This window comes from Dipteris shenzhenensis, chromosome 8, assembly GCF_047967505.1.
Source record: "Dipteris shenzhenensis isolate YYH24624 ecotype China chromosome 8, Dip_SZ_1.0, whole genome shotgun sequence".
Lineage (NCBI taxonomy): Eukaryota > Viridiplantae > Streptophyta > Polypodiopsida > Gleicheniales > Dipteridaceae > Dipteris > Dipteris shenzhenensis.
Window position 1 is genome coordinate 56475257 of NC_141603.1, and position 25888 is coordinate 56501144.

The 25888-nt window shown below is 44.2% G+C and overlaps 1 protein-coding gene across 1 annotated transcript in view; it reads left to right on the forward strand.

Annotated features, from left to right (window-relative positions):
- Positions 1-8656: 8656 nt before the first annotated feature.
- Positions 8657-25888, forward strand: part of LOC147899716 (Mo25 family protein) — a 50505-nt gene continuing 33273 nt past the window's right edge. The window contains exon 1 of the mRNA XM_087378103.1: positions 8657-8836. Coding sequence (XP_087234229.1) covers positions 8693-8836 — 144 coding nt within the window. The 5' untranslated portion in view covers positions 8657-8692. The remainder of the gene's footprint in view (positions 8837-25888) is intronic.

A 25888-nucleotide genomic window follows, 5' to 3' on the forward strand; every position in this document is an offset into this window, starting at 1 on the left:
TCACCACAACCACGCCCCTCCCCCTCCTCTTCGAGGGGGGCCGAGCGACGGAACTGGCTAGTCTGCGATGCCCCTCCAAGGTGGCATGATCGGCTTCTGACTTAGAGGTGTTCAGTCATAATCCTACACATGGTAGCTTCGCGCCAATAGACCACTGGCTCCCACAAAGACCTTAGGTACCAAACTTGGTCTCCCTCACAACACATGCCGAGGATCTGGGTGGCCTATAGATTGCACATTCATCTCTAGAATGGGCATCTATCTCCATGGATCAATGCTCCAACACAACTAGATCTCAAGTCATTCAAAGCTTGCTGGGCTAGGTCAAAGTCTATCTGTGTTTTACAACAACAAATGATGAACACCCAAGCAATTGATTAGAAGCCATTCCACATCGGGTTGTACAGTTAAATAGAACATACATTCCTATCTTTGACTTTCCTAATGTCCAAGGCTTAAAATGCTCAAATCTCCTTTGCGTAATCAAAAGGTCAAGAATTTGAGCCATGAACTTCATATACAACTCTGTTTGCTCACCCAAAATGTGGGAAATGAAATTTTGGGAAGACAAACACTATGTTTTCTGCACTAATATGAGGAAAACAAACACATATATTTGTAAGAAAACAATCTAATCAAGCTAATTAAACTAATCAGCTCTACTAGAAAACAAAACAATTTCGATACAAACAATTTCAACCACTAGGCTAGTTTAGAATAGTTCTATAATTGGTGTCTGACCTGTATCAGATCGTGTTCTAACCACTAGGTTGGTTTAGGACAATCACACTACTAATTAAACTAATCAAGCTACTAGAAAACAAAACAATTTCACATACTTGGTTTAGGATAGTCACATAGCTAGTGTCTAACCTATACAAGCTAGGTGATACATTGTTGTTCCAACCATTAGGCTAGTTTAGGAAAATCATCTAACTCAAACCAACCAAAAAATTAAACAACTAAACAACAATCCATTAACCAACTAAATTATATAGTGTTGTTCCAACCATCAGGCTAGTTTTGGATGATTATAGTCAAAGACAGCTCATGTATACCAAACCAGCCCAAAAATTAAACTAAACTAATTTAACTAATAGTAAAATAAACTAATTTAATTACTTGAAAACACAACAATTTCAACCAGCAGGTGTTCGTTAATTATTTCAATTGCAAAATATATTTTTGTTTATTTTATGTTCAACCACGCTAGTTTAGGACAATCATATAACTCATGTTTGACCTGAACCAACTTGCCAATATATTGCATGATGTTCCGACCACTAGGCTTTTTTAGGACAATCACATGAGTCTAAGCCAACCTTGTTTAGAATTGATTGGTATATGATATGAACCAGCCTAAAAATTAAACTGAAATAATTTAACTATTAGGAAACATAACAATTTCAACCAACCACTGGGTTGGTCACATCAATTGTTTTTGTTGTGAAATATATTTCTATTTCAACCACATTGGTTTAGGACAATCACACAAAACCTGTCTGACCTGAACCAACTTGGTGATATATTGCCCACTAGGCTAGTTTAGGACAATTACATTAAGTCCAAGCTAGCCCGTTTAGAAATAAACTGGCATACGACCCGAACCAACCCATAAAGTAAAGTTAACTAATATTTAAGTACTGGGAAATACATCAATTTCAACCACCAGGCTAGTCATCAATCAGACAATAACAATATATTGTTGTTTCTTTGTGTTGCAAAATATATTGCTGCCCAACCATGCTGGTTTAGGATAATCACATAACTAGTGTATAGCACAGTAATATATTGCATGATGTTCCAACCACCGGGCTAGTTTAGGACAATCACATTAAGTCTAAGCTAGCCCAATTCAGAAATTAAACAATTAAATTGTTCCAAAACTCAATCACTGACAACCATCGGGTTGGTGAAATATATTGCTATTCAACCACACTGCTTTAGGACAATCACATAACTGGTGTTTGACCTAAACTAGCATGGCGATACTTTGCATGATGTTCTAACCATCAGGCTAGTTTATGACAATCACATTAAGTCCAAGCAAGCCCAATTTAGAAATTAAACAATTAAGCTATTCTAAAACTCATTTACTGACAACCATTAGGCTAGTAAAATATATTGTGTGACGTTTCAACCACCGGACTACTTTAGGACAATCACATTAAGTTCAACCTAGCCCAGTTTAGAAATTAAACAATTAACAATTTCAAAACTTGATCACAATCATCGAGCAGGTTAGGCAGTCATCACTAAACTACATTGTATCAAGCATGTGTATGTTGTGCTCGTCCCATTGCTTGTGTCCCCTCCGCTTTTTGTAGATGTTCTTGTTATATGGAGAAACTCTCGTATTCTCATGCCAAAATGTTTTCATTCGATTAATAACTTCTGCACTTAGGTTGTCTCTCCTTTTCTTGTGTTTTGTTGAAACCCAAAGACTTCTTAGATCAGGATGATCCTGCATTGCTTCCACTCAACGTCCAACTGTTGGAGCCATTTTGGGCCTTCTTATTGACAACATTTTTGACTTTGTGTGCCCATGCTATTTTTTCTTTATTCCAAAGGATACCAACATAGCTAATGTTGCCCTCTTTGTAGCTAGTTGATCTGCTATAGGCCATTTCTCAAGTTAGAAAGGATTTTCTCTTGGGTGTGCATCTCCTGAGTGCTGGTAGAGTTGTCACTCTATGAATTTTAGGGTGGGGCTAAAGCTTGTGAAGGCTTAAGATTGGATGGCTTGAGGTTGCTACCTCAAATCCTCCCACCAAATGTGTTCTTTACTGCATATCACAGATATAAAATTACGAATAAATTCTAAAATTTATGAATGGGCATCCACATTGGAAGAGTCTACACCATCCACTTCATCTAACTCCACCCATATGCACCCTTCTCTATGACGAGTTGCATGCCACCTTGCATGATTTTGTCTTGTATTTGATGAATTGTATATTCTTCTTCTACATTCAGTGTTGACGTCTCACACTACATGGGATACTAAGGACTCTTTGAATGCTTGTGTTGTAGCTGCTCTTACTTCAATATGCATGTACCATCATTGAACCAATTGAACCATCGGGCTCGACCTAGTTCTACCATCCCCATGTTGGGTTGCTCTATTATATGAACAACATGCTTGCTAATGCAATCTTTCCATGCCCTAAATGGACCACACTCCAATGCTTCCATAATGCCATGCCAGGTATGGTGCATGGGCATATCAAATGTGATGCCAAACAAAAAAACAAATTAATAAATATGGGACCAATCAATATGCACATCCAATATGTAAGTTAGGCATTACCATGTGTGAAATGCTTTTTTCCCCAAGCGATCTCCATATTATGGCTAAAGTCATTCAAAGCATTGATGAAATGGAATGGTAGCATGCTTTGTTTTGGTGTCTTCATGGATTGAAACTATATTATTTGGGATGAGTACGATATTCTTAAGAAAGAGTTCCATGATATTGTCCAAAATGACAACCCAAATTGTGGTAGCGAAGATAGTCAATAGAACTTTGTAAGTACGCATGTAGCATGCACATATATATGTTGTAATGTTTTTAGGGAATTTGGATCCTTCAACAGAATTGTAAAATTTGTATTTTCACCCTGCATAATGCAATTATGTCAAGTATTTGTATATTAATTTGTTTTTTTCCCATATTTTCATCTTGCATAACTCTCAAAGTTTTCTCCTCCTTATCTAAGGTCAAGAAGACACCAAATTTGCACAAATAACAGCATGAGGTTATTGCAACAAGAGTGGAGAAAGTAGGACAATCCCACTTGGGCTCCCCTAGCAAGGGTTAATTCAAGACATACTTTGTAAGTGCTCTTAAATTTTATTCTTGCTTTGGAATTACATGCAGTCAACTTAACATTGTGTGTTGCACTTTTAGCATCAAGTTATGAGCTTGGATTATAGCACATATATGCATAAAACAATGGGATAAGCACATTGTTCGAGATGACATAGAATTATGAGAAAGATAATGTTTATTTTGTTGATGTAAGTGAAACTTCACATTTTCATTAGAGAGAAATCACTGTTCTCTACATTCCAAGTAGAATGAACACCTATGATATAATCTCAAGCATAATTAGACTTGTTAGAGTATTAAATGTGGAGTATTTATTTGAATGTATGGGAGCTTATGAGCTCTTTGGTATTATCATTGTTAAATTTATGCCAATTCACATAGAGAAACAACTTGAGTCTCATATTTTACATCAAAGGTCCACTTTATGGAATATGCAAACACTATTTTACTATTCACTTGCTTGATTAACAATTGAGCATAACTTTTAGCACCTATTGCAATAGTATCTCCTACAAGTAAGGGGAGTTGTTTTCAATATAATAATGTGAGTTACTTTTGGCATTGAGGTAAAATTTGAGTGAACACCTCCTTAATGAGGCTATACATATAGATCCGATATGACATGGATCGAATATAGTTTTATGCTACACTAATGTGAGATCGGACTTTCAAATGGCTATGTAGCCCAAAAGGCTATGGTTGTTATGGTGTAAGCCACCCTTATTTTACAAAGGGGTGAGAAATGTATTTGTAGAAGAGTGGGTGAGCGTGAGTGATTTGGCAGGTATCAACCTAACATGAACCTATCATGGCCTTGATTAAAGGGCTTGATAACCTTGGATTATGGAGGTGGGGATGATGAAAGTGAGGAGGAGGGAAAAGGAGGACAAGGGTTCGCAAGAGAAGATGGCTTTAATAGTGAATAGGTATGAATGTCTTCCTCGTGTAGGAACCATTTTTTGGGGATAATTAGTGTGTAGCTACAATGATGGACTCTTCTCTAATAAGTCCTTTCTCACTCTCATACATACAATGCTTGATGTAATGGCTACACTTTTCCATGTAATGCCCAAAACAATGCATGGAGTCATGAAACTGAATCAAGAAGACAACTTCTCATGTTGACACATGCCTCACTAGAATTTTAGGATATATCCCCATGAAACCTAGCTTGGTGGTTATGCTATTTGAGTAGAGGAAGGTTGGGGGTTTGATTGAAAACCCTTCATAGCCTTTGTAGTGAATTAAAAGCCTAAAATTATTCTTTGAAAGTCATATTTGTGAGTACCATACACGTGATGAGAGTGCCATGTCACCTACCAATCTCATGAGATGTGGTAGGTGCAAAACACACTTTTGATAGTCACAGTGCCTACCATATCCTCAAGATTGCCACATCATCATCCCTCGATGGTGGAAAATGACAATTTGCTGGAGGATAACATGCTAACGTACATGTGACAATGTACATATGGTAATTTGCATGGTTGCAAAGGGTGATAAAGTAAGTTGCAATTGAATCCCAACTAAAGGTTTACTATAAGAACTAATCAATGGCTCCAAAGTGACCACCGAAAAGCTCCCAATTGACAAGAAGGGTTAGAGCACACCGAAGGTCAAGTTCATCAAGACACATGGGATGGCAGTTCTGGCCATTGGTTTAAAAACAATGCTAACATCAACACAATGGTTGTGGCCATTGGTTAATGAAATAATGCTAACACTAGCACAAAATCCATTGTGAGTAGAAAAAGATGGTTGAAGAAATAATGCTAACACCGGCACAAAATGCATTACCTATGATGAGTTGAAGGCTAAAGGCATTGACATTTTTATAGCATGTGTGAAGAACATAGTTTTTTCCCAAGTGATGCATTTGACACACACATTAGAAGAATGGAAGACACTTATTTGCATCTATGAGGGAAGAACTTTGGTGACAAAGTAGTTGCCTCAATCCAAAGATGTAGTTAACCAATCTCAAAATGAGAGATAGAGATATTATCATGGATCATTTGGACAAGATGAAGATGCTCAAGATAGACTACCTAAAAATGGTTTTGATATGGAAGATTTAATTTAAAGAGTGCATACTTTAAAGTTTGCCCCCCATTGTTTAAAAGGCATTACGGTCCAAAAGAAAAATTGCAAGAAAAGAGCTAGGGAAGACTTTGGATTTGGATTCACATATTATAGATAAATATCTTTGATTTATGCACATGCAGTCTTGCATGCACTTAGGTGCATGCGCATGCATGCATGCATACACGCATGCGTGCATGCTTGCATTTGCATGTGTGTGGGTGCATGCATGCATGTGGTTAGATGTGCATCTACACATGTATGTGGGTGCATGTGCATGAACACACATGCACACGTGCATGCACATGGGTACACAAATATGAGCATGCACACATGCATGCATGGGGTATATATGCACACATGCACATGCATGCTTGAATATATATGTGCATGCACACATGAATGTATGCTTGTGCACACACATATGCATGCATGCGGTTGCATCCATGAGCCTTCATGATGCATCTATGTTGGTGCATGCTAGTATGCGCTTGGATACATGTGCACGCATGCATGCACTTGGGTGCATGTGCACGTGAGTATACATGCACCTTCAGGTGTGTCCATACACATGCACTTGTGTGTGCGTGCGTGCTTGTGCATGTGTGCATGTGAGTATATATGCACCTTCAGGTGTGTCCATACGCATGCACTTGTGTGTGTGTGCATGCGTGCGTGCATGCATGCGCTTGTGAATGTATGCATGTGTTTTTGCTTACAAATATATATACGCTCATGCATGCATGTGTGTGTGCATGTTTGCACAGATGCGTGCATGCATGCATGTGCAAATACTTACATTATTGGAGTTTTGGGAACCAAAAAAGAATTTTGTTGTAATTAAGTTCTCTCTTGTTATGCATGTTCTTGATGGAAGAGGGAGGGCCAAGAAATAGAAAGACACCACCATGGTGGATGCAACATTGAAGGATGCCCAAATCAACATTCATGTCATCATAGTTCACTCATAATATGTTATGAAATGCAAGAACGGTGACTTTCAATTAACAAAGAGAAAACTTTTGAGCTCATCAAATTCCAATGCTGAAGGCTTCTAAGAAGGAGATTTCACCACAACAACACAACAGGTGGTTCACTTGCCGAGATGTAGGCAATGCCTTTATTCATGTATTACTATGCTTTAGTTCCCAAAAGTGCCAATCTTTGCCCAACATTAACGGGGGAATAAACGCACTATCCTTAACACTAACACATGTCAGTGTTGGCCAAATCTTTGGCTAACAGTAACATGACAATAAAAGCACATCCTTAACATTTGCAAGGAAGATCAAAGCATGATAGAACATCTCATGTCCATGATTGTGTACGTATTATACCTAGTTTTTGTTCCTATGCAAGAAGAAAAGAGTTTACGATTATGTACTCTAGTAAAAAAAAGAAAGTAAAACCTTGGGTCCAATAAACAAACAAGATGCGATTCTACCCAAAAGTGTATGGACGTAGATGCTTAAAGCATGCGAGTTTGCATAACCTGCCTTCGGCGGATCTTGCAAGCTCTTACCTCCATGGTCACATGTATGCATGTGTGTACATTTGTTGGTTACACATATGCATGTGGTAGTTCATGAGTCCATAAAAGTCCAAGAGTCCAAGCGTTCGTAATCCAAGAGGTAGTGATTGTCCAAGAGTCCAAGGGGTGTAGTCCAAGAGCCCGTTAGTCTAAGAGTCCAAGGTTAGTAGTCCAAGAGCTTGTGGTAGTTTAAGAGTCCAAGGATGGTAGCCCAAGAGCTTCTGGTAGTTCAAGGGTAGTAGTCCAAGAGCGCGTGATAATCTAAGAGTCAAAGGGGTGGTAGACCATGATAGTTCACGAGTCTGTAAAAGTCCATAGTGGTAATCCAAGAGTCCAAGGGCAGCATTTCCTAGGCTCTTTTCCTTCAAGCTACCATGTGTACCTTGTTACGGCATGCAACCTAGAAGGAAGTTTTCCTTTTCTAAGCCCTAGTTAAGCCATGTGTCGTGATTATAGGCGTTCATGTGTCATGATTATAGGCGTCAATCTTTACGAAGATCCAAGGGTTTGAAACGTGCTTTCTAGAAAAGCAAAACTTTTGTGGGCTCTCCTTAAGCCACGTGTACAATCTTAGGCCCTTGATTTTAGATTGATCTAAAGGACTAAAACACTCCTTCCAAATTTGACCAAAAAGCATACTTTTTTATTCATTCTTCCCACAAATCTATTATATAAGGAGGGAGATAATTACATATTTTCTTTCTTGCCATCACTTGATTGCATAATTGTTGGACAAAGCTCACGACCTTGCTACTGAAACTCCAATTGGATAATAGTGAGCATTCAGGTCCAATTTGGAGTTAGAGCCATGACGGAAAGGTCGCCTACTGCGACCTAGCTTTTTTAGCGCCGCCTCATAGGCAGTAGTGCTCTACTAACACTTTTGAGAAAAAGTGTACTCCCAATCAATTTTGGGCACTCATCCCATGCCGATGCCTTGATTCACTCCTTTCTATTCTCATTTTGCTTGCTGTCTGTCTGTCTGTCCGTCTCTCACTCTCTCTCTCTCACATGAGCGCACGCTCTTTGCTCTCCCTCTCCCCCCACATCAACTAAATACTCCATAAAAGTCAGAAAAATGAAACAATGAAGGCAACGCTCTCTTGATTCTTTAGATGATGTCAACGTCAACCTAAAGATGATGCCAACCTCAATCTGGTATTATAAGGTCGATTAAGGGGGGATTAAGGGAGACTAATGCGCCACAAGAATTTCGCATTGTATGCTCCGATCTTGATGATCCCGTCATGCAATTCCAGGCCGCCATGTCCTCCTTCTCCTTTTTCAAGCCTTCCAAGCCCAAGAATCCCTCCGAGCTCATCAAGGCCACCAAATATGCATTGCTTGCCCTGGATTCCAAGACCGTCTCCGACTCTCGCCTCATCGAGAAGGTTTGTTTGCTTTTCGCTTGTTCAGCTTCAAGAGCAGCCTTCAATCCTTTACATTTTGCGATCACACGTCTTTGAGTCTTTGCATTATACCATTCTTCTCGCGAGAACTCGACTGCAATCCAATGCCTTGGAAGAAGTGCATTCAAGCCCATGCAGCTGCAAGCCATCATTCCATATATGTACGGAGCGCAACTGCGTTAAAGTTATCAGTTGTCGCATTATATGGATTAATTGTGTACTCTTTACAGCTTTCACATCGTCCGAGGACTGGCAGCTCTTTTCCTACAACGTTAGGGTAGGTCAGATCGTATTCTAGTAGTAGTTAGAAAATGGAAACTTCTGCTAGTTACGAATGTTCTGTAAATTTTGTAAATCAAGCATTTTGTAAATTCTTCGGTACTTTGCCAGCGTTTGTAATGTTGATCAGCCAGTTGCGAATGTTTACTGCTAAGGCATCTTCCATGAAATCAAGATCTTCGTAAATTTTGGGTCTTTGCCGCATTTACCTCGACGAAGTAAATGTCATGTTATGTGAGGATTGAGATTGATATCTTTCAGGGGAAGAATTATCGAATTGGCAGCTAAATTTTCACTATCTATGTGTTTGATAGTATTGGACAGAAACATGTGCTTCATTTAAACTGTCTTTGTTGTTGTACCATATGTTTTGCAAATCCCTAAGACACCTTCCTCTTTTTCGATAGGCGACTCTCTGAAGCTTCCATCATGCATTTGCTTAGCTAGCCTATGCCTTCAGAATCTCTCCATTATACTTTTGCTGCGAGATGAATATGTGTTCTAGCTCCTGCCAAACCTCAATTTGGTGCTCCCAATTCTCTTTCTTCTTGGGCAGTCCTTGATATAGTGGCTGGGTTGTCTGACCCACCATCAGAGCTATTGTCGTTACTAACCTCTTAACTCCTTGCTCTATGAGAGTCTGTCCGAGACCCGCTTCAACTGTTTTTTCTTCCCATGCTTCTTTCGCTTTTACTCTTTTTGTGCACGTGTCCACTGTCTACAATCTTGCCTTGAAATTCTTCATACATTGCTTCTCTGATAAGAGCAATCCAGTCAGCTGTGTGAATGAAGTAGATGATCTTGCCTGATAACAAACATTCTATAATGATGTGTGAAGCCATTAATTGACTGCACCACATCTTTGTCTTCCCTCTTCCAAATGCCTATAAGCTCTTCGAAGATGTGTTGGAAATTGGGTGCCCCTACCTGTGAGCCTCTGTATGAACAGGACTCGGTGTTGGAAATAGAGGATAGAATCACTCACACCTCACTCCCGATCTAGCTCATACAACACTCAGAGAGACGGAGAAAGAGATAGCAAAAACTCACAATTGTGGGCAGACAAAAGCTCAAAGGATGATCGTGTACAAACAGCCAAGTGATGCTGTCAACTGCTGAGCCTACTACTCCTCTCCCTCTGCGCGCTTGCCTGTGCAAGGCTGTCTGTGCAGGTGATGAGAAATGAGGGGGGGAGAGTGTTGGAATGGTCACCTCCCCATCTGTAAGCCCCCATACGAGGAGAGCATGGGGAGGGAGACCTAGGGCAAGAGTTGCCACATGGGCATCTGTTTGGATGCCATGTGGGCAGCATGCCTAGAGGAAATAACATGGAGAGGGGGCTGCCAACCTCACAGGAAAAGAGAGAAAGGGGCTGCCACATGGACAGCATCATGGCTGTCATGTGGGCAGCACATCTAGAGAAGTACGTGGAGCCATTTGGGATAATGGATCAGCACCATGGATAAGGCGACTGGCAGAAGCAGGTCCAGGAGCAGATCAGTGGCGATTTGGAGCTCCAGACAGAGGCAAGGAGAAGGCGGCACAGGGCGGGGTACTTCACCATCAAAGGCACACACGGGGCAGGTTTGGGGCCTGCACAAGAGCCTGTTGATGGAAGGACAGCATAGCAAAGGGGAGCCTAGCAGCAGCCCAAAAGGGCCTGGCTAGGGCCCTTATATAGGGCTGGTTGGACCAGCCAACCAGGTCGGCCAGTCTGGTCGGCCAGGATGAGGCTGGCTGGTCGGTTTTATGACAGCCCCTTGGGGGCCTATAAAAGGAGAGGCCTCAAGCCTCATTTCATTATCCAGCCAAGCAGTTTTGGAAGGAGCAGCACATCCACCATCCTTGGGCCTCTACACAGGAAGTGAAGGAGAGAGGTGTTGCTGCAGACTTAGCTCTAGGGAGAGGCTGAACCTAGACTGTCTTCTAGGGCAGAAGGTTGCTGAGATCATCATCTTCTAGAGCAGCCATTCACAAGCAGTTTGGAGCAGTGGAGCAGCTATCTTGGAGCCTACATTCAGGAGGACCAAGGGGACCTGTGTGCTGCAAACAAAGCTTGGTAGGGGCTGCCCACCTAGGCTGATTCATAGGGAGTAAGGTGGAGAAGAACACACTAGACAGAGAGTCTACAAGTGCTCGAGGTGGAGCACGCGGGCTTAGAGATCTAGAAGTGCTTTACATCTAGTAGGAGAACCTTTTTGGTATTGTATCCTGTCCTACTTTGTGGATGGACGGAAATATAAAGAGTTGCTTCTATATTTGTCTCTGAGCATTGTCTATTTACTGGCTTGCACATCTATGCACATAAGTTAAGAAGTTTGTGATTCCACACCCCCACACGCACACTGTGTGAGCTCCTGGGCAAATACTATAAGTCTTCCGCTGTGCATACCCTCTGTTGGGTCATTTCGAACAAAGAGGGGGCTTTTTATAGGCCCTTGCTTGGGTTGGAGAAAACTGACCAGTAGGGGGTCAGCCCCCTGCTTGCAGCACCGACCTTCAGGGCGCCTCCACCAACGTGGTTGGTTGTCTTGGGCTAGCCTTATAAATGGGCCCATGTGCCCAGCACATGGGCTGCTGATGCAGATCATTGGCCCCGCCATTTCCTGCTTCATAAGCCGCGTAGAAGGGGCGCGCCCCTCTTCCTTTGTTGCACGGGTTCCAGCCTGGTAGCACCTCTGCTCCCCTACCCCCCTATAGTCCCCTGCCTCCTTGTCCCCTCAAAACAGCCTCTCAATGACACAACTGTGGGCCGATCCCCATGCGTCGAATGAGGTGTTCCATCTGCTCTCTGGGAAGCACCTTCGTGAAGACATTTGAGATGTTGTTGTTGGTCGGGTAGTATATCGACTCTATGACTTCTTCGTCGATGAGTTCTCGAACAAAGTGGTAGTGGACCTCAATGTGCTTCGTCCGTGCGTGAAACACGGGGTTGTTGGCGATCGCTATGCAACTTTGGTTGTTGCACATACCACAGTTGCATCTTCTTGGGCCACATTCATGTCCTCCAAGATCCACCTGAGTAATTATGCTTCACATGCCGCTGTATAGGCAGCCCTGTACTCCATCTCTATAGATGAAAGGGCGACAGTAGGTTGTTTCTTACTCAGCCATGACACAGCTCCTGATGAGAGTAAGGAACAATATCCAGAGGTCGATCTCTGGGTATCAATGTCACCTGCCCAATCACTATCACAGAAACCTCCAACTCAATGCCTCTCGTATAAGTGATGCAGTAGGTGCAGGTACCCTTCAAGTGTACCTTAGCACCCTCATACTTGCGTCCCAATGAGCCTTCTTGGGTGTGGCGGAGAACTGACAGAGCAATCCAACTGCGTAGGAAATATCTGGTCGGGTATTGGTGAGGTAAAGCAAACTCCCCACCAAGTGTTTGAGGTGGATCACGCACACTCAGCTTCAGACCAGTTTCCATGGGAGTCACTGCTGCTTTGCAATTTTCCATCTCAAAGCGTTTGAGCAGTTCCCTGTAATATTTCTCCTGTGAAATAAAGATATTGCTCTTTCCCTGCTTCACCTCAATCCCAAGAAAGTAGTGAAGTATGCCTAAGTCAATCATCTCAAACTCCTCCATGAGAAGTCCATTGACGTGAGAATCTTCTTCATATGATCCCTAGTAATGATGAGGTCATTTACATATAGAATCAATACTAGCCACAAATCCCCCTCTGTGTCGAGATAAAGATTTGCCTCTAATGGACTCTGTTGAAGCCCGATCTTCTGAAAGAAAACATCTATCCGCTGGTACCAAGCTCTGGGGACTTGTTTCAGCCCGTATAAGGCCTTCTTTAGTTTGAAGACTTTTGATGGGGATCTTGGAATCTGAAATCCTGGTGCTTGTGTCACATATACCTCCTCCTCCAGGGTACCATTCAAAAATGCAGACTTGACGTCCATCTGAAAAATAGGCCAACTGTAATGAGCAGCCAAGGCAATGATTGTCCGAATAGTCACCATCCTAGCTGTGGGGGCGAAGGTCTCGTCGAAGTCAAGTCCTTTTGACTGTGCATAGCCTTTCACCACCAATCTTGCTTTGTACTTGTCCAAGCTCCCATTTGACTTGAACTTAAACTTGTACACCCATTTAGTCCCAATGACCTTCCGCTTGGTTGGTTTGGGCACTAAATCCCAGGTGTCATTTTTCAAAATGGCATCCATCTTTGCTTGCATGGCTTCCTGCCATTCTGGTATATTCTTCGCTTCCAGGAAGGAACGGGGCTCCGCAAGCTGAGCTACCAAAGCGTAGTTCACAGAGGGAGTCTTCATGTTTCGTTGAGACCACCGTGCTCTGGAACTGCTCTCGGGAATATTTGTGACCCGTGAGTCTGCTAACGTCTTCAAATACCATTGAGGTAGCTTCTTCTCTGATGAAGGTGCTTTTGATGGAGTTGACTTGGAAGCTGGTTCTGGAATGGCATGCTCCTCCTCCTCCTCGGGGTCTTCAGTCAGCCCCACCTCTCGGATGGTGACCTTGGGTGGGGGTAATGCCGAAAGTTCTAGAACCTACTGCAGGCTGTGGCTCGGACTCCTTAAAGATCACATCCCTGCTAATAAGGATCTTCTTCGTTTTCGAGTCAAACATGCGATAGGCCTTGGACTCTTTACTGTATCCCACAAAGATACAGCTTCGGCTATGGGAATCAAGCTTTGTTCGCTCATCTTTATGCACATGCACAAATGCTTTAGAATCGAAAACCCCTAAATGAGATATGGTGGTCTTCTTACCATAGTAAGCTTCATATGGAGTCTTGTCATCAACAGCCTTGGTCTTGGTTCTGTTGAGGATGTGAACGGCAGTGTTCACGGCTTCACCCCAGTAGGCTTTCGAGAGATTCCTCCCTCGCAACATGGTCAACTTTGTCTCTGTGACGGTCCTGTGCTTCCTCTCAACAACTCCATTCTGCTGAGATGTGCGAGCTGTCTCTTAATCCCGTGCTTCTTGCAAAATCCATTGAACTCGGTAGAAGTGAACGCGGAAGGCTTTGATTACCTCCCCGCTCTCCTTCTCTACCTAGGCCTTCCAGTCTTTGAATTTCTCAAAAGCTTGAGATTTCTTGGCCAGGCAGAATACCCATGTCATGCGACTAAAATCATCCACTGATAAAAGAGAATACCGCAAACCTGCGAATGAATTTGTTGACATTGGGCCGCAGATGTCGGCGTGAACCAACTTGAACGGCTTCTTGGCGCGTGATGAGGCCTTCTGTGGGTACTTGTCCTTGTGTTGCTTGCCTTTCACGCAAGCCCTGCAGACAACGATCATTCCCTGCAATTGGTGGAAGTACATCCTCCATCTTTGTTTTTTGCATCTCGGCGAGAGTGCCATAGTTGACGTGACCGAATTGCTCATGCCATAATTTGGATCTGCCATGGTCCCCGTGCACCAAGAGAGCGTTTAGCCGATATAGCACATGCTCCTCGACGCCTTGAGCCACCACCTGTCCGTTTGCCTTGGATGTGACAATGACTTTGCCGTAGTCGAATAAGATCGACATATTGTGCTTGTCCATCTGAGTGACAGACAAAAGGTTCTTGCACAAATTCATTCAATACAGTACATCGGAAATCAGCTCCTCGTTTCCTAGAGTCGTGATGAATGGAATACCACCAACACTCTTCACAGGGCATGACCAGTTATCCCCCATAGTGACCTTGGAATCGGGATACGTACCTTCCATGGCTTTGAACCACTCCTTTTTGAACATGTGCTTTGAAGCTCCACTGTCCACATACCAACCTTCCTCTCCTTCACTGATTGCATAAGCGGAGCAGTACTCAATGATGATGAAGAGAGCGCCGGGCGTGACGTTTGCTGATTCGGTCTTTGGCTCCTCCTTGGGCTTGGACTCCTTCTTCTTGAGATCTGCCTTCTTCTTGCGGCACTCTTTAACAGAATGACCAAGCTTCTCACAGTAGAAGCACTTCATCTGCCTCTTTTTCTCTGCATTCTCGGTCTTGCTTTTGTTCTTGGAGTCTTTGAACTTACCCTTGCCAGGCATTTCCCTTGCCACGAGAGCCTTCTCGTTTGATTGAGTAAACAGTTTTTCTTGAGCCTCTTCCTGCAATAGTAAAGGCCCAAGCTCCTCGAAGGTGAGAGGCTTTGGTCCTCTGTCCTGCAGTGACCGTAGTGATGAAGCTATTAAAACTTCAAGGTAGCTTGTGTAAAGTCAACAATGCCAGATGACTTGAGTCTACCTTTTGACCAATTGCTGCGAGCTGGTCCCTTACCACCTTGACTTTTGTTAGATGGTCATGAACATTGTCTGCCTCAGTCATGTCCATATTGTACAGTTGATGTTGGAGCATCATAATTCGAGATGTGTTGTCTGTTGTATACAAATCCTTCAGGATAGGCCACACCTCTATAGATGTCTCGGCCATCTGGATGTGCGGAAGAACAGAGTTTGCCGTGGTCCCAATGATTAATGCTAGGGAGTGGGCATCTCTCTCTTCCCAATTCTCAAGCTCTTCACCATCTACTGGAATGACCATCTTCCACTTGCTGTCCAGCAAATCTTCCGGTTTTGCCTCCACCCTTGTTGTTAGCTTCCACAACTTCCGGGCCACTAAATGGCTCCGGGTTTTCGTCTTCCAGATCGGGTAGTTCGACCCGTCTAGCTTCCCTGACTCTCCGAAGTTCGGGATGGTGAATGAGAGGAATATGGAGGAGGAAGGAAGAAAGAAAGAAAGAAAGAAAGTTTATTAAAGTCTTCGGGAGACCGTGAAGGTCTATGAGACTAAAGATAACTGATACAATGAGCATAACGGTGGTGGTCTCAAAACGGGCCAACCAACCGTTTCTACAAAAAAGAGGTTATGAAGGACTGTGTGTCTAGTCCTGATACAAAAAATATGTGTCTACCTCCAGATGATACAAAGAGAAGGGCCTGAAGAGGCAACAATAGAATTTTTGTCCTCCATCCTTGCTGTAATAAAGAACAATAAACAGAAACTGAATTTGCAGCGGAGAACTTGACCACGCAGCAAACCTGAGTGTCGATTGGAGTCGCCTACTTGCTGAGGTACTCTGATCTAGAGCTGTAAACCTTGCTCTGATACCATGTTGGAAATAGAGGATAGAATCACTCACACCTCACTCTTGATCTAGCTCATACAACACTCAGAGAGACGGAGAAAGAGATAGCAAAAACTCAGATATATTCTTCCACAATCGTGGGCAGACAAAAGCTCAAAGGGTGAGTGTGTACAAACAGCCAAGTGATGCTGTCAACTGCTGAGCCTACTCCTCTCCCTCTGCGCGCTTGCCTATGCAAGGCTGTCTGTGCAGGTGATGAGAAATGAGGGGGGGCTTTTTATAGGCTCTTGCTTGGGCTGGAGAAAACCGACCAGCAGGGGGTCGTCCCCCTGCTTGCAGCACCGACCTTCAGGGCGCCTCCACCAACCTGTTTGGCTGGCTTGGGACAGCCCTATAAATGGGCCCATGTGCCCAGCACATGGGCTGCTGATGCAGATCATTGGCCCCGCCATTTCCTGCTCCATAAACCGCGTAGAAGGGCTGCACCCCTCTTCCTTTGCTGCGCGGGTTCCAGCCTGGTAGGACCTCTGCTCCCCTACCCCCCTATAGTGCCCTGCCCCCTTGTCCCCTCAAAACGGGGGCTCACAGGTGGGGCAGTGACTTTTCTAACACTCGGGGCATGATCATGGGGGCATGATTGACATCCTCGTCATGGGCTGTGATAATTTGGATTTGTATTTGGGGGATTCATGCATATCCTATCGTTGGCTGTGCATGAAGTCCACTGTCCACATGGGACTGAGCAGTTACTCCACTAGTCTATTGCTGCTTCCTTGTGGGCAGCATGTGTATCGCATTGACCCTGGCCACCTCTGTAGCCCATTGTATATGAGCACCTCATGAGTACTCTCTGATTGATGTATGGGCTGCCACGTGTACCCATATACTAGGGTAGCCCCCTCGCAGGCTGTGGTGTGTCTCAATATACACTACGAGATCTTTCCCTTGGAAAGTCTCTGTAATGTTGTTGGTGAGGAACATAGGTCCCATTCCCGTTCGGGGGACAAAGCATTGATGATCTCATAGGGAAGAGAGGGGGTGGGGGACATGAATTGGGGAGGGAGCCCAACAAGGGGAGAACAATGTAACATGCAACGGTAATTTGATCGTGTAATTCACAGCAAGACCTTATTTAGACCTTTAGTGAGGAATTAGTGTAATCCACCATAGAGGGAGAAAGGAGATGAGGGTAGAGGCGACCTGCTTGAATATGCGAGATTAACGGAATCCCTGGTATGCTCCGATCACCGCGTATCATGGTGGGCTCAGGTAAACTTTCCACAATAGTGAAGGTGTCTTGCCGCCAATTAGGCACTGAATCCCGAGGATCATGTCGCACCCCATCAAAGGAGTCACAATAAAATCCTGCGTAAACATGGCCTTGTGAACTGAAAAAGTGAAATGGATGGCCTTATGTGTGATGTGTGTGCACACAAGCCGGGCGTGAATCCGTTCATTGCAAGCTCATGAAGCACTGAGTTGCACCCCACTGTTTTGGCAAGCTGAGGGGAGATGGCATCTTATGGACTCCCCATATCAAACATGACAATAAACTGATGCCCGTTAGCTGTGCCGTACGCTCAAATGAGCGCCTTCTTTTGATTTGAGGAATCGCCCTCCTTACCTTGAAAGACCACCGTGGGAACGGCGTTCAAAGCAGGGAAGATGGCATTCGTAGCTGAGGATGGAGGCGGGGCTGGAAGAGCTAATACATTGGCGACGGACGAAGTAGGTGCTTTCGCAACCTTTTTGGCAAGCCACTTCGGACAATCCTTCTTGCCATGCCCAGTGATGTGGTGGCAATGAAAGCAACGATGCTCTTGGTGGTACCGCTTTTGCTCGTTGGACTATCCTTTTGGCCATGCCTAGCAATGTGGTGGCAATGAAAGCATCGATGTTCTTGGTGGTACCGCTTCTACTCGTCAGGCCGTAGATAGCCTCCCGTAATACCTACTTTAGCCTTCTCATCCGGAGTCATCTTTGGCTTGGACTCATTCTTTCGACTAGAAGCCTAGCCGTCTTTCTTTTGGAACTGGTTCTCCTTCTGATCCTTACTCGCTGTGTTGTATGATTGCTGCGGAGCTTTGGAATCTTTCTGGACTTGCTTGGGCTTTCTCCCATTCAACATCATCTCTTGATTGTGTGCGAGAGTAAGCGTCCGCTCGTGATCCGGCGGGTTGAAGTTCCAAATGGTATAATGAATGTTGGTATCCAATTGTTGAATGAATTGCTTTATCTTGGCGCTCTCCGTCACGCATCAATTGTTGTGTCAGCGTGATGACCTTGTTATTGTATGTTAACACAGGCAAACCATTCTGGGAGAGACGAGAAAACTCATCCTCCAGGTTAAGCATATATTGGGATGGGAGAAAACAGGCTTTGAGGTCGGCCACAAACGTTGCCCAAATGAAATTCGTCTTAAACGTTGTTGGGTCAGTATGCTTACTAGCCCAATGTTGCCACCAGGTCACCGCCTCACCCGTAAGATGAGGGGCTACGAGGTGGACTTAGTCTTGCTCATCTTGAATTTGCGCTAACGGAAAATGAGCTACAAACTGATGAATAAATTGCAAAATTGCTGAATGGTCACACTTACCATCATGCTAAACAAAATTTGGAGTGGACCGAGTGAGTGGTGTTACCTTTGTCAATGACGAAGTTGTGGCGGTGATGGCTGTTGCGCTCAAACTTGCCTGCATAGTAGCTAACATCTGTTTGTGTTGGAGAAGCATTGCCTCTCGGTCTAGCTTTTGCTGCCTCTCTGCGTGGGCGAGCTCTGCGCGTCGCAGTGTCTTCCCATTTTTGCGTTCCTCACGCATCAACAAGAGCAGTTTTTCGAAATCTGTGGTTCCTCTTTCTTCCAGTGGCTTTTTTGCTTCTTTTTCCTCTAGATGCTGTTTTGTCTGGTCCAGCTGTCTTTTGCTTTCTTCTAGCTGGGATGAATGCTCTTCGAGTTGCTGTAGGAGGACCCGATTCTGCTCTAGAAGGTTCGCCATCACTTCTTGAGCACTTGGCGGAAGCAGATCTTGTTGGTAGTCTTTCTCCTCTTCAAAGTCTTCAATGTTGACTCCTTTTCCCGACCTTTCCATGGCGCTTGATTGTGTATCCTTTCCATATCTCAACACATAGCCTTCTCCTTTAGTGCTAGCCTTCATCATGGCTGAGTCTGCCCTTCACCTCCGGAGTGCCGACAGAAACTCAGTACGAAGACTTTGTATAAATGGATGCTCAAGTATGTGTGGGTGTGTGGATTTGTATGTGTGAGAGCATATTTTTATACTATGGTCTACACCCACTGTTGGGCGCTGATGACGTCAGTGGGGATGTCATAGTAGCTAGTCCCTGCTATGCATGATGGAGTTTATGGTTTTCAACCTTGTGAGTGACTATCATGAGATTGAAACTGCACTATGTTGTGTTTTTAGAGGATGAGTTTGGGAATGTTCCTGGATTCATCTAGGTATATATACAACCATATACTTGTGGTAGTCAAGCTGGATACATACCGAAGCTCTGATACCAATGTAACATGCAACGGTAATCTGATTGTGTAATTTATAGCAAGACCACCTTTAAACCTTTAGCGAGGAATTAGCGTAATCCACCATAGAGGGAGAAGGGAGATGAGCGTAGGTCTAGGTCCTAGGATAGGAGCCCTTCTGGGCCCCCTCAGGACTGGAACATATGAGAGGGAATGGGCTGGGGGAGGGCTGCTTATATAGGCTGCCCTGCACCCCACCCAAGGTGGGCTTTTATGGGGAAAAGGGCTGGAAAGCCAGCTCTAAACAGCCGACTAGAAGTCGGCTTGTTTAGGGCAGGTTGGCTCAGCCCCAGCCCCGGGGAGCCCCTTGCCTCCTTCCTCATTCAGCTCCCTCAGATCTTCAGCCCCCTACAGCTCTTCCTCATCCCCCTCTGCACAGCCTGACTGTTATGCTCTAGTTGAGATAGCATGACCTCGGATGGATCGGTGGGCATTTTCTCTTAGATGACCAACTTGTGTAATAGTTAATGTGCGTAATTAAATGGTCGAGAGAAGTAACTGCCAAGGTCCAAGGTGAGGGCGTAATGGCATTGACTAGATAGTTCTAATAGGGCTAGGGCCTAGGTGCATCTAAATGTGTAAATTGCCAAGGGGCAATTGTTTTTAAAGGAACTCCAAGAGAGGGGTGAAAAAGGATGCATCTAAGTAAGGGCCTAAAATGAAGACATGTGGCCATATTAACGAAATGAAAAATAATTAGAACGCATCAGGTCCCTGAGAGTTGGCTGGGAGGAAAAACCAGAAGCCATCGCCCGTGACAAATATGAGCGATATTAGAGAACTATGGCATGAGTAGCAACGAGTTAGGTGAAGGTCGATGACATTTGGTATCAGAGCACAGGGATCGACGGAAAAGAAGCGGCGTACGTTGATACCTATTTAATTTTGCGTTAATACGCAAAGCTCGCGAAACCTCGTCGTTCTCCGTTGATTATCTTCCCTTTCGGGCTTTCGATGCCTTCGCAACGGAGCATGTGGTCTGCGTCGCGTCGTTTCAATTCGCCTGCGCCGACGATGTAGATACGAATCTCGACCATGCAGAAAGTCTGGAAGGACACTCCACTATTTGAGGCTTGACGCAGCGACTGGTAACGGGGCTGAATCGTGATAATTACTTGCGACGTGGAGAGAATTACTAGATAGCAGAAACGACGACAAGTATGAAGAACGTTACGCAGGAAACCAGCCGCCACCTTCAATCCAACGCAAACAGATGATAACGAACAGCTGGTGGCGAGCCTTCAATCCAGAGCATACGTGACGGCAGATTTGAATCCAGGAAGCATTTTCTTTCGAAAAAAATTCTGAGTTGCAGTTAATTCGTTTTTACAACAGGGATTGTCGTTTATCTTTTCTGAGTATAAGCAAAAGGGGGAAATCCATCATTTGTGAAAAAAAAAAAAAAAAAAAAAAAAAACCTCCCTCTCAACAAATGGAAGCTGAAGGACAGAGTTCAAGGGTGAACCCTAGCGAGTCTAGAGTACAGTCAACACAACCAATATCACATCAGGCAGCACCTACATTGGTTGGTAGGATTTTAATATTAGAGGATGCTTTACAGCAGATTATGAACCAGCAACTTCAGGCGAATGCTGGTCAAAATGAGATTAGGGAGATGGTGCAAGCCTTGTCGGCTAGACCGTCTAGGATGGATAAGGGCAAAGCTCTAGCTGAGCCAGAGCCCAGTGTACATTCCTTAGAGCGCGCAAGGGTCAAAGTGCCCAATATTGCTAATTATAGACCGGAGAAGTACGCTGGTCGGATGACCGAGCGCAGCTCTGATGTGATCGAGGTTTGGTTGCACAAGTGGGAAGAAGCCTTCGCCATTTGTGAGATTAAATCCGATCTAAAGAAAATCCGCGAGGCCACACACCTGTTTATTGAGGCAGCGGATAGATGGTGGATAAAGCAACAGAAGGATCAAGTTGCTCCAACCACCTGGGAAGGGTTCAAAACTGAATTCAAGAAACACTTTCTCCCACCTGATGAAGAATCCCGAGCTTGGGATGCTTATAGAAATCTTCGTCAGAGGAGCTTGTCAGTGGCAGAGTACACTGACAAATTTAGGGAATGTATTATGAAAATAACAGACCCTCTCCCTATGTCGGTTCAGTTAAAAGACTATATTTATGGACTGAACGACAAGATAAAAATGGAAGTTCGGGCTAAATATGTGACTACATTAGATGAATCTATAGCAGTAGCCCTGAACTATGAGGATGCCAGAGGTAGGTCTGGTGGATTTGTGCAGGTAGGGACTCAGTATGAGCACCCGAGGAAAGGGGGATTTCAGAGGAAATGGGTTTCAAAGACAAGTGTCTCGCAGCCAAGTGGCCAAACCAAGCAGGTGAAGCCGGTTGAGGGACCAGCAAAAACAAGTACCACCGTTGGAGTGAAAAGGAAAATAACTCCAATGGCAGCCCGGGCTTGGTCAAAGTCCTCATTGACCCCTGAACAAAAAGAGAAAGCTAGGAAAGAAGGATTGTGCTTCGGCTGCCTTCAGCGACATCAGTGGAAGGATTGTCCACTGAACAAAGATCGTCGCACGGCTAATATGATAATATCTGAATGCGACGTAGAAATGCAGGAGAGTCCCAGTGCGGAACATATGCAGATGCAACTGGCGGGACCTTCTCAGAGGTTAGTACCTTGTTTGTTATGTGTATCTGTTGCTAAGTTAGTGACGAGTGCACCTGATAACATCCTATCTAAGCCCGCAGCAACGGGGTATACAGCCTTCAATGATACGGAGCTAATCAAAATGAAAGGGCAAGTGGCCAATCATGATGTCATTGTGTTGTTTGACTCAGCGTCAACTCACAATGTGATTAACTCCAAGCTCGTGAAGAGGCTGAAATTAAAGACAAGTCCATCTGACTATGCGTACACAGTCAGGATGGCAGACGGAAGTTCAACTGAAGTATGGGACCAAAGGGTTACCCAGTTGGAGCTTCGGATTCAGGACTATACTGAGAAGCTTGATTTTGAAATGACCAAGCTTGCTCATGCGGATATAGCCCTGGGAATGGCGTGGCATTCTAGTAAGAATCCAGCCATTGATTGGAAAAAGCACGTATATCAATTCAAGATGAATGATGTGCTTTATGTCTTGCGAGGTGAAAAAGATATACCTCAGGGACCGTTGGTTTCCGTGATGGAAATCAGGAAGGCTCAAGTAGAGTTTTTGTACCTTTGCACCGCATCGGTAGAGCCGGTGGATGAGTCTTCGGCTAGCACTGATGTTACGCAGAGTGGTGAGATGGCCAAGCTGGCTAATCTTATAACAGAGGAGTTCTCTGAATGCTTTAGGGATGAACTACCTTATGGGTTACCTCCAGAGCGGAAAGTTCAGCATAAGATTGAACTGATCCCGGGGGCAGAGCCTGTAAATAGACCTCCTTATAGAATGAGTTTTACTGAAGAAGCAGAGGTGCGTAGGCAACTGGAAGAATACCTCAAGTTGGGGCAGATTCAACCAAGTTTCTCACCTTTTGCTTCACCAGTGATATTAAAGAGAAAAAAGGATGATACGTTTCGCCTCTGTATAGATTACAGAGCATTGAATAATATCACTGTTAAGCACAGGTATCCGATGGCTCGGATTGATGATTTGCTAGATGCATTACATGGAGCTGTGATTTTCAGCAAGATAGACCTTAAGTGCGGCTATCATCAGATCCGGATTAGAGCCGAGGATGTGCATAAAACCGCTTTTAGAAGCAGGTTTGGTCATTATGAGTTTTTGGTAATGCCCTTCGGACTTACCAATGCTCCAGCGACCTTCGTCATGCTTATGAACGATTTACTACGTCCGTATATCGGAAAGTTCGTAGTACATTTTATTGACGATATCTTGATATTCAGTAAAAGTGTTACTGAGCATCGTGAACACTTAAGGATAGTGTTCAGTACTTTGAGGAAAGCCAGTCTTTACGTGAATAAAAAGAAAACTATACTGTGTATGGTTAGGCTTGAGTATTTAGGGTTCATAATTACTCCACAGGGGGTAGAAATGGATCCGAAGAAAGTGGCTGCGATACTAACTTGGCCAATCCCTCAGAGTCTGACCGCGTTGCGATCATTCTTGGGATTTGTCCAGTTTTATAGAAGGCATATCAAAGGATATTCCGAAATAGTATCGCGATTGACTGATCTGACCTCAGATAAAGTACCTTTTATTTGGGGACAGAATCAACAAGAAAGTTTTAACACCATAAAACAAGCTGTGGTCTCAGGACCGGTGTTAAAAATAGTTGATCCCCAGAAACCATTGTTCCTAGAAACCGATGCAAGTGGCATTGCGGTAGGAGCAGTTCTCCTTCAAGAGGGAAGGCCAGTAGCCTTTGAAAGCAAGAAGCTTTCTCCCTCTCAAAGGAATTGGCCAACTCATGAATTGGAGTTGTATGCTGTTATCCATGCTTTGAAAACATGGAGGCATTATCTGTATGGTTCAGAGTTTTATGTGGATGTAGATCATGATACTCTGAAACATTTCTGTAAACAGCCTGACTTGAGGGGCCGCCAAGCTAGGTGGGCAGAGCTCATGCAGGAGTTTAATCTAACGATTCGGTACCGAAGAGGAAAAGACAATAAGGTTGCTGATGCGTTGTCTCGCATTATGCACAACCTGAGTTTCACGGTATTAGAGAGTGCTCTAATGACCGAGATCAGAGAAACTCAGAAGGTGGACGAGTTTGTCCAGAGCTTATGGCCTAAGGCTCATGTGTTAAAACCCGGGGAAAGTGAAAAGGATGACCTGGCATCCAGAAAAGGCCAAACTTATGCAAGATATACCATAAGGGATGGTATGCTAGTTAGAAATGGCAAGGTTGTAGTACCTGGTCAGAATGATCTCAGGCAGAGAGTCATTCGACAATGCCATGATAGCCCGTGTGCGGGACACCCAGGTGTCGAGAAGACATATGATCTCGTGAAGCGAGATTTCTTTTGGCCAAAGATGAAAAAGCATATTCATGAATATGTGACACGGTGTTTCTCGTGTCAGGTAAGTAAGGCCGAGCGGGTGAAGCCACCCGGACTTTTACAGCCCTTGGAAATACCACTAAGTAAGTGGGAGAGCATTTCCATGGACTTCATTGTAGGGTTACCTGCAACACAAGGAGGGTATAATTCTATCCTTGTGGTGGTTGATCGTCTAACCAAGATGGCTCACTTCATTCCGACTAGAGAGTCTATTAGTGCCCCGCAAGTAGCGGATTTGTTTATTAAACATATATTTCGTCTGCATGGATTGCCTAGATCCATAGTGTCAGACAGAGATGTCAGGTTTACCGGTCATTTTTGGACAGCGGTATTTGAGACACTAAGGACTGAGTTGGGAATGAGTAGTGGGGATCATCCTGAGACGGATGGTCAGACGGAGAGAGTCAACCAGACTTTAGAGGATATGCTGAGAGCATATGTGTCATTGAGGCAACATACATGGGACAAGTGGTTGCCATTGTTGGAGTTTGCCTACAATGATAGAAAACATTCATCTACTGGGTTCAGTCCGTTTGAGCTGAACTATGGTTATAGGCCAGCCAATCCGACTATAGTTGGAGTACCTCAGAAAGTGCCTAGTGCCGCGAACTTTGTAGTTCAGATGCGGGAGATGCTAGCACTTGCGAGAGCTAATATCCGTCAGGCTATGGATAGAGCCAAGGTGTATGCGGATGAAAATCGGTCTATAAGAGTATTTGAAGAAGGAGAAAAAGTTTTTCTCAGAATTCCTTCGCACTCGAAGTCGTTGACTTCAGGAGAGTGTGCTAAGTTATCACCTCGATACTGTGGGCCGTGGTTAATTCTGAAGAGAATAGGCAGTGTAGCCTATAAATTAGAATTGCCACAGGGGTGTAAGGTGCACCCGGTTTTTCATGTTTCGCGTTTAAAGAAATTTTTGCATACAGGTGACTCACTAATCGAAGGTGTGGTTTTGTTTCAGGAGATAGAGGATATTGCAAGGCACAAACCAACAAGAATCCTGGACCGAGGAACAATGCAAATACGAAATCGAAAAATACCCACGGTGTTGGTTGCATGGCATGGTCAGCCTCTATCGGAAGCCACTTGGGAATCCGTGTACCAGTTGCGGAGAGCATTCCCAGATTTCATCATCGAGGACGCTGATGCTTGAAGAGGGAAGGAATGTTATGCTCTA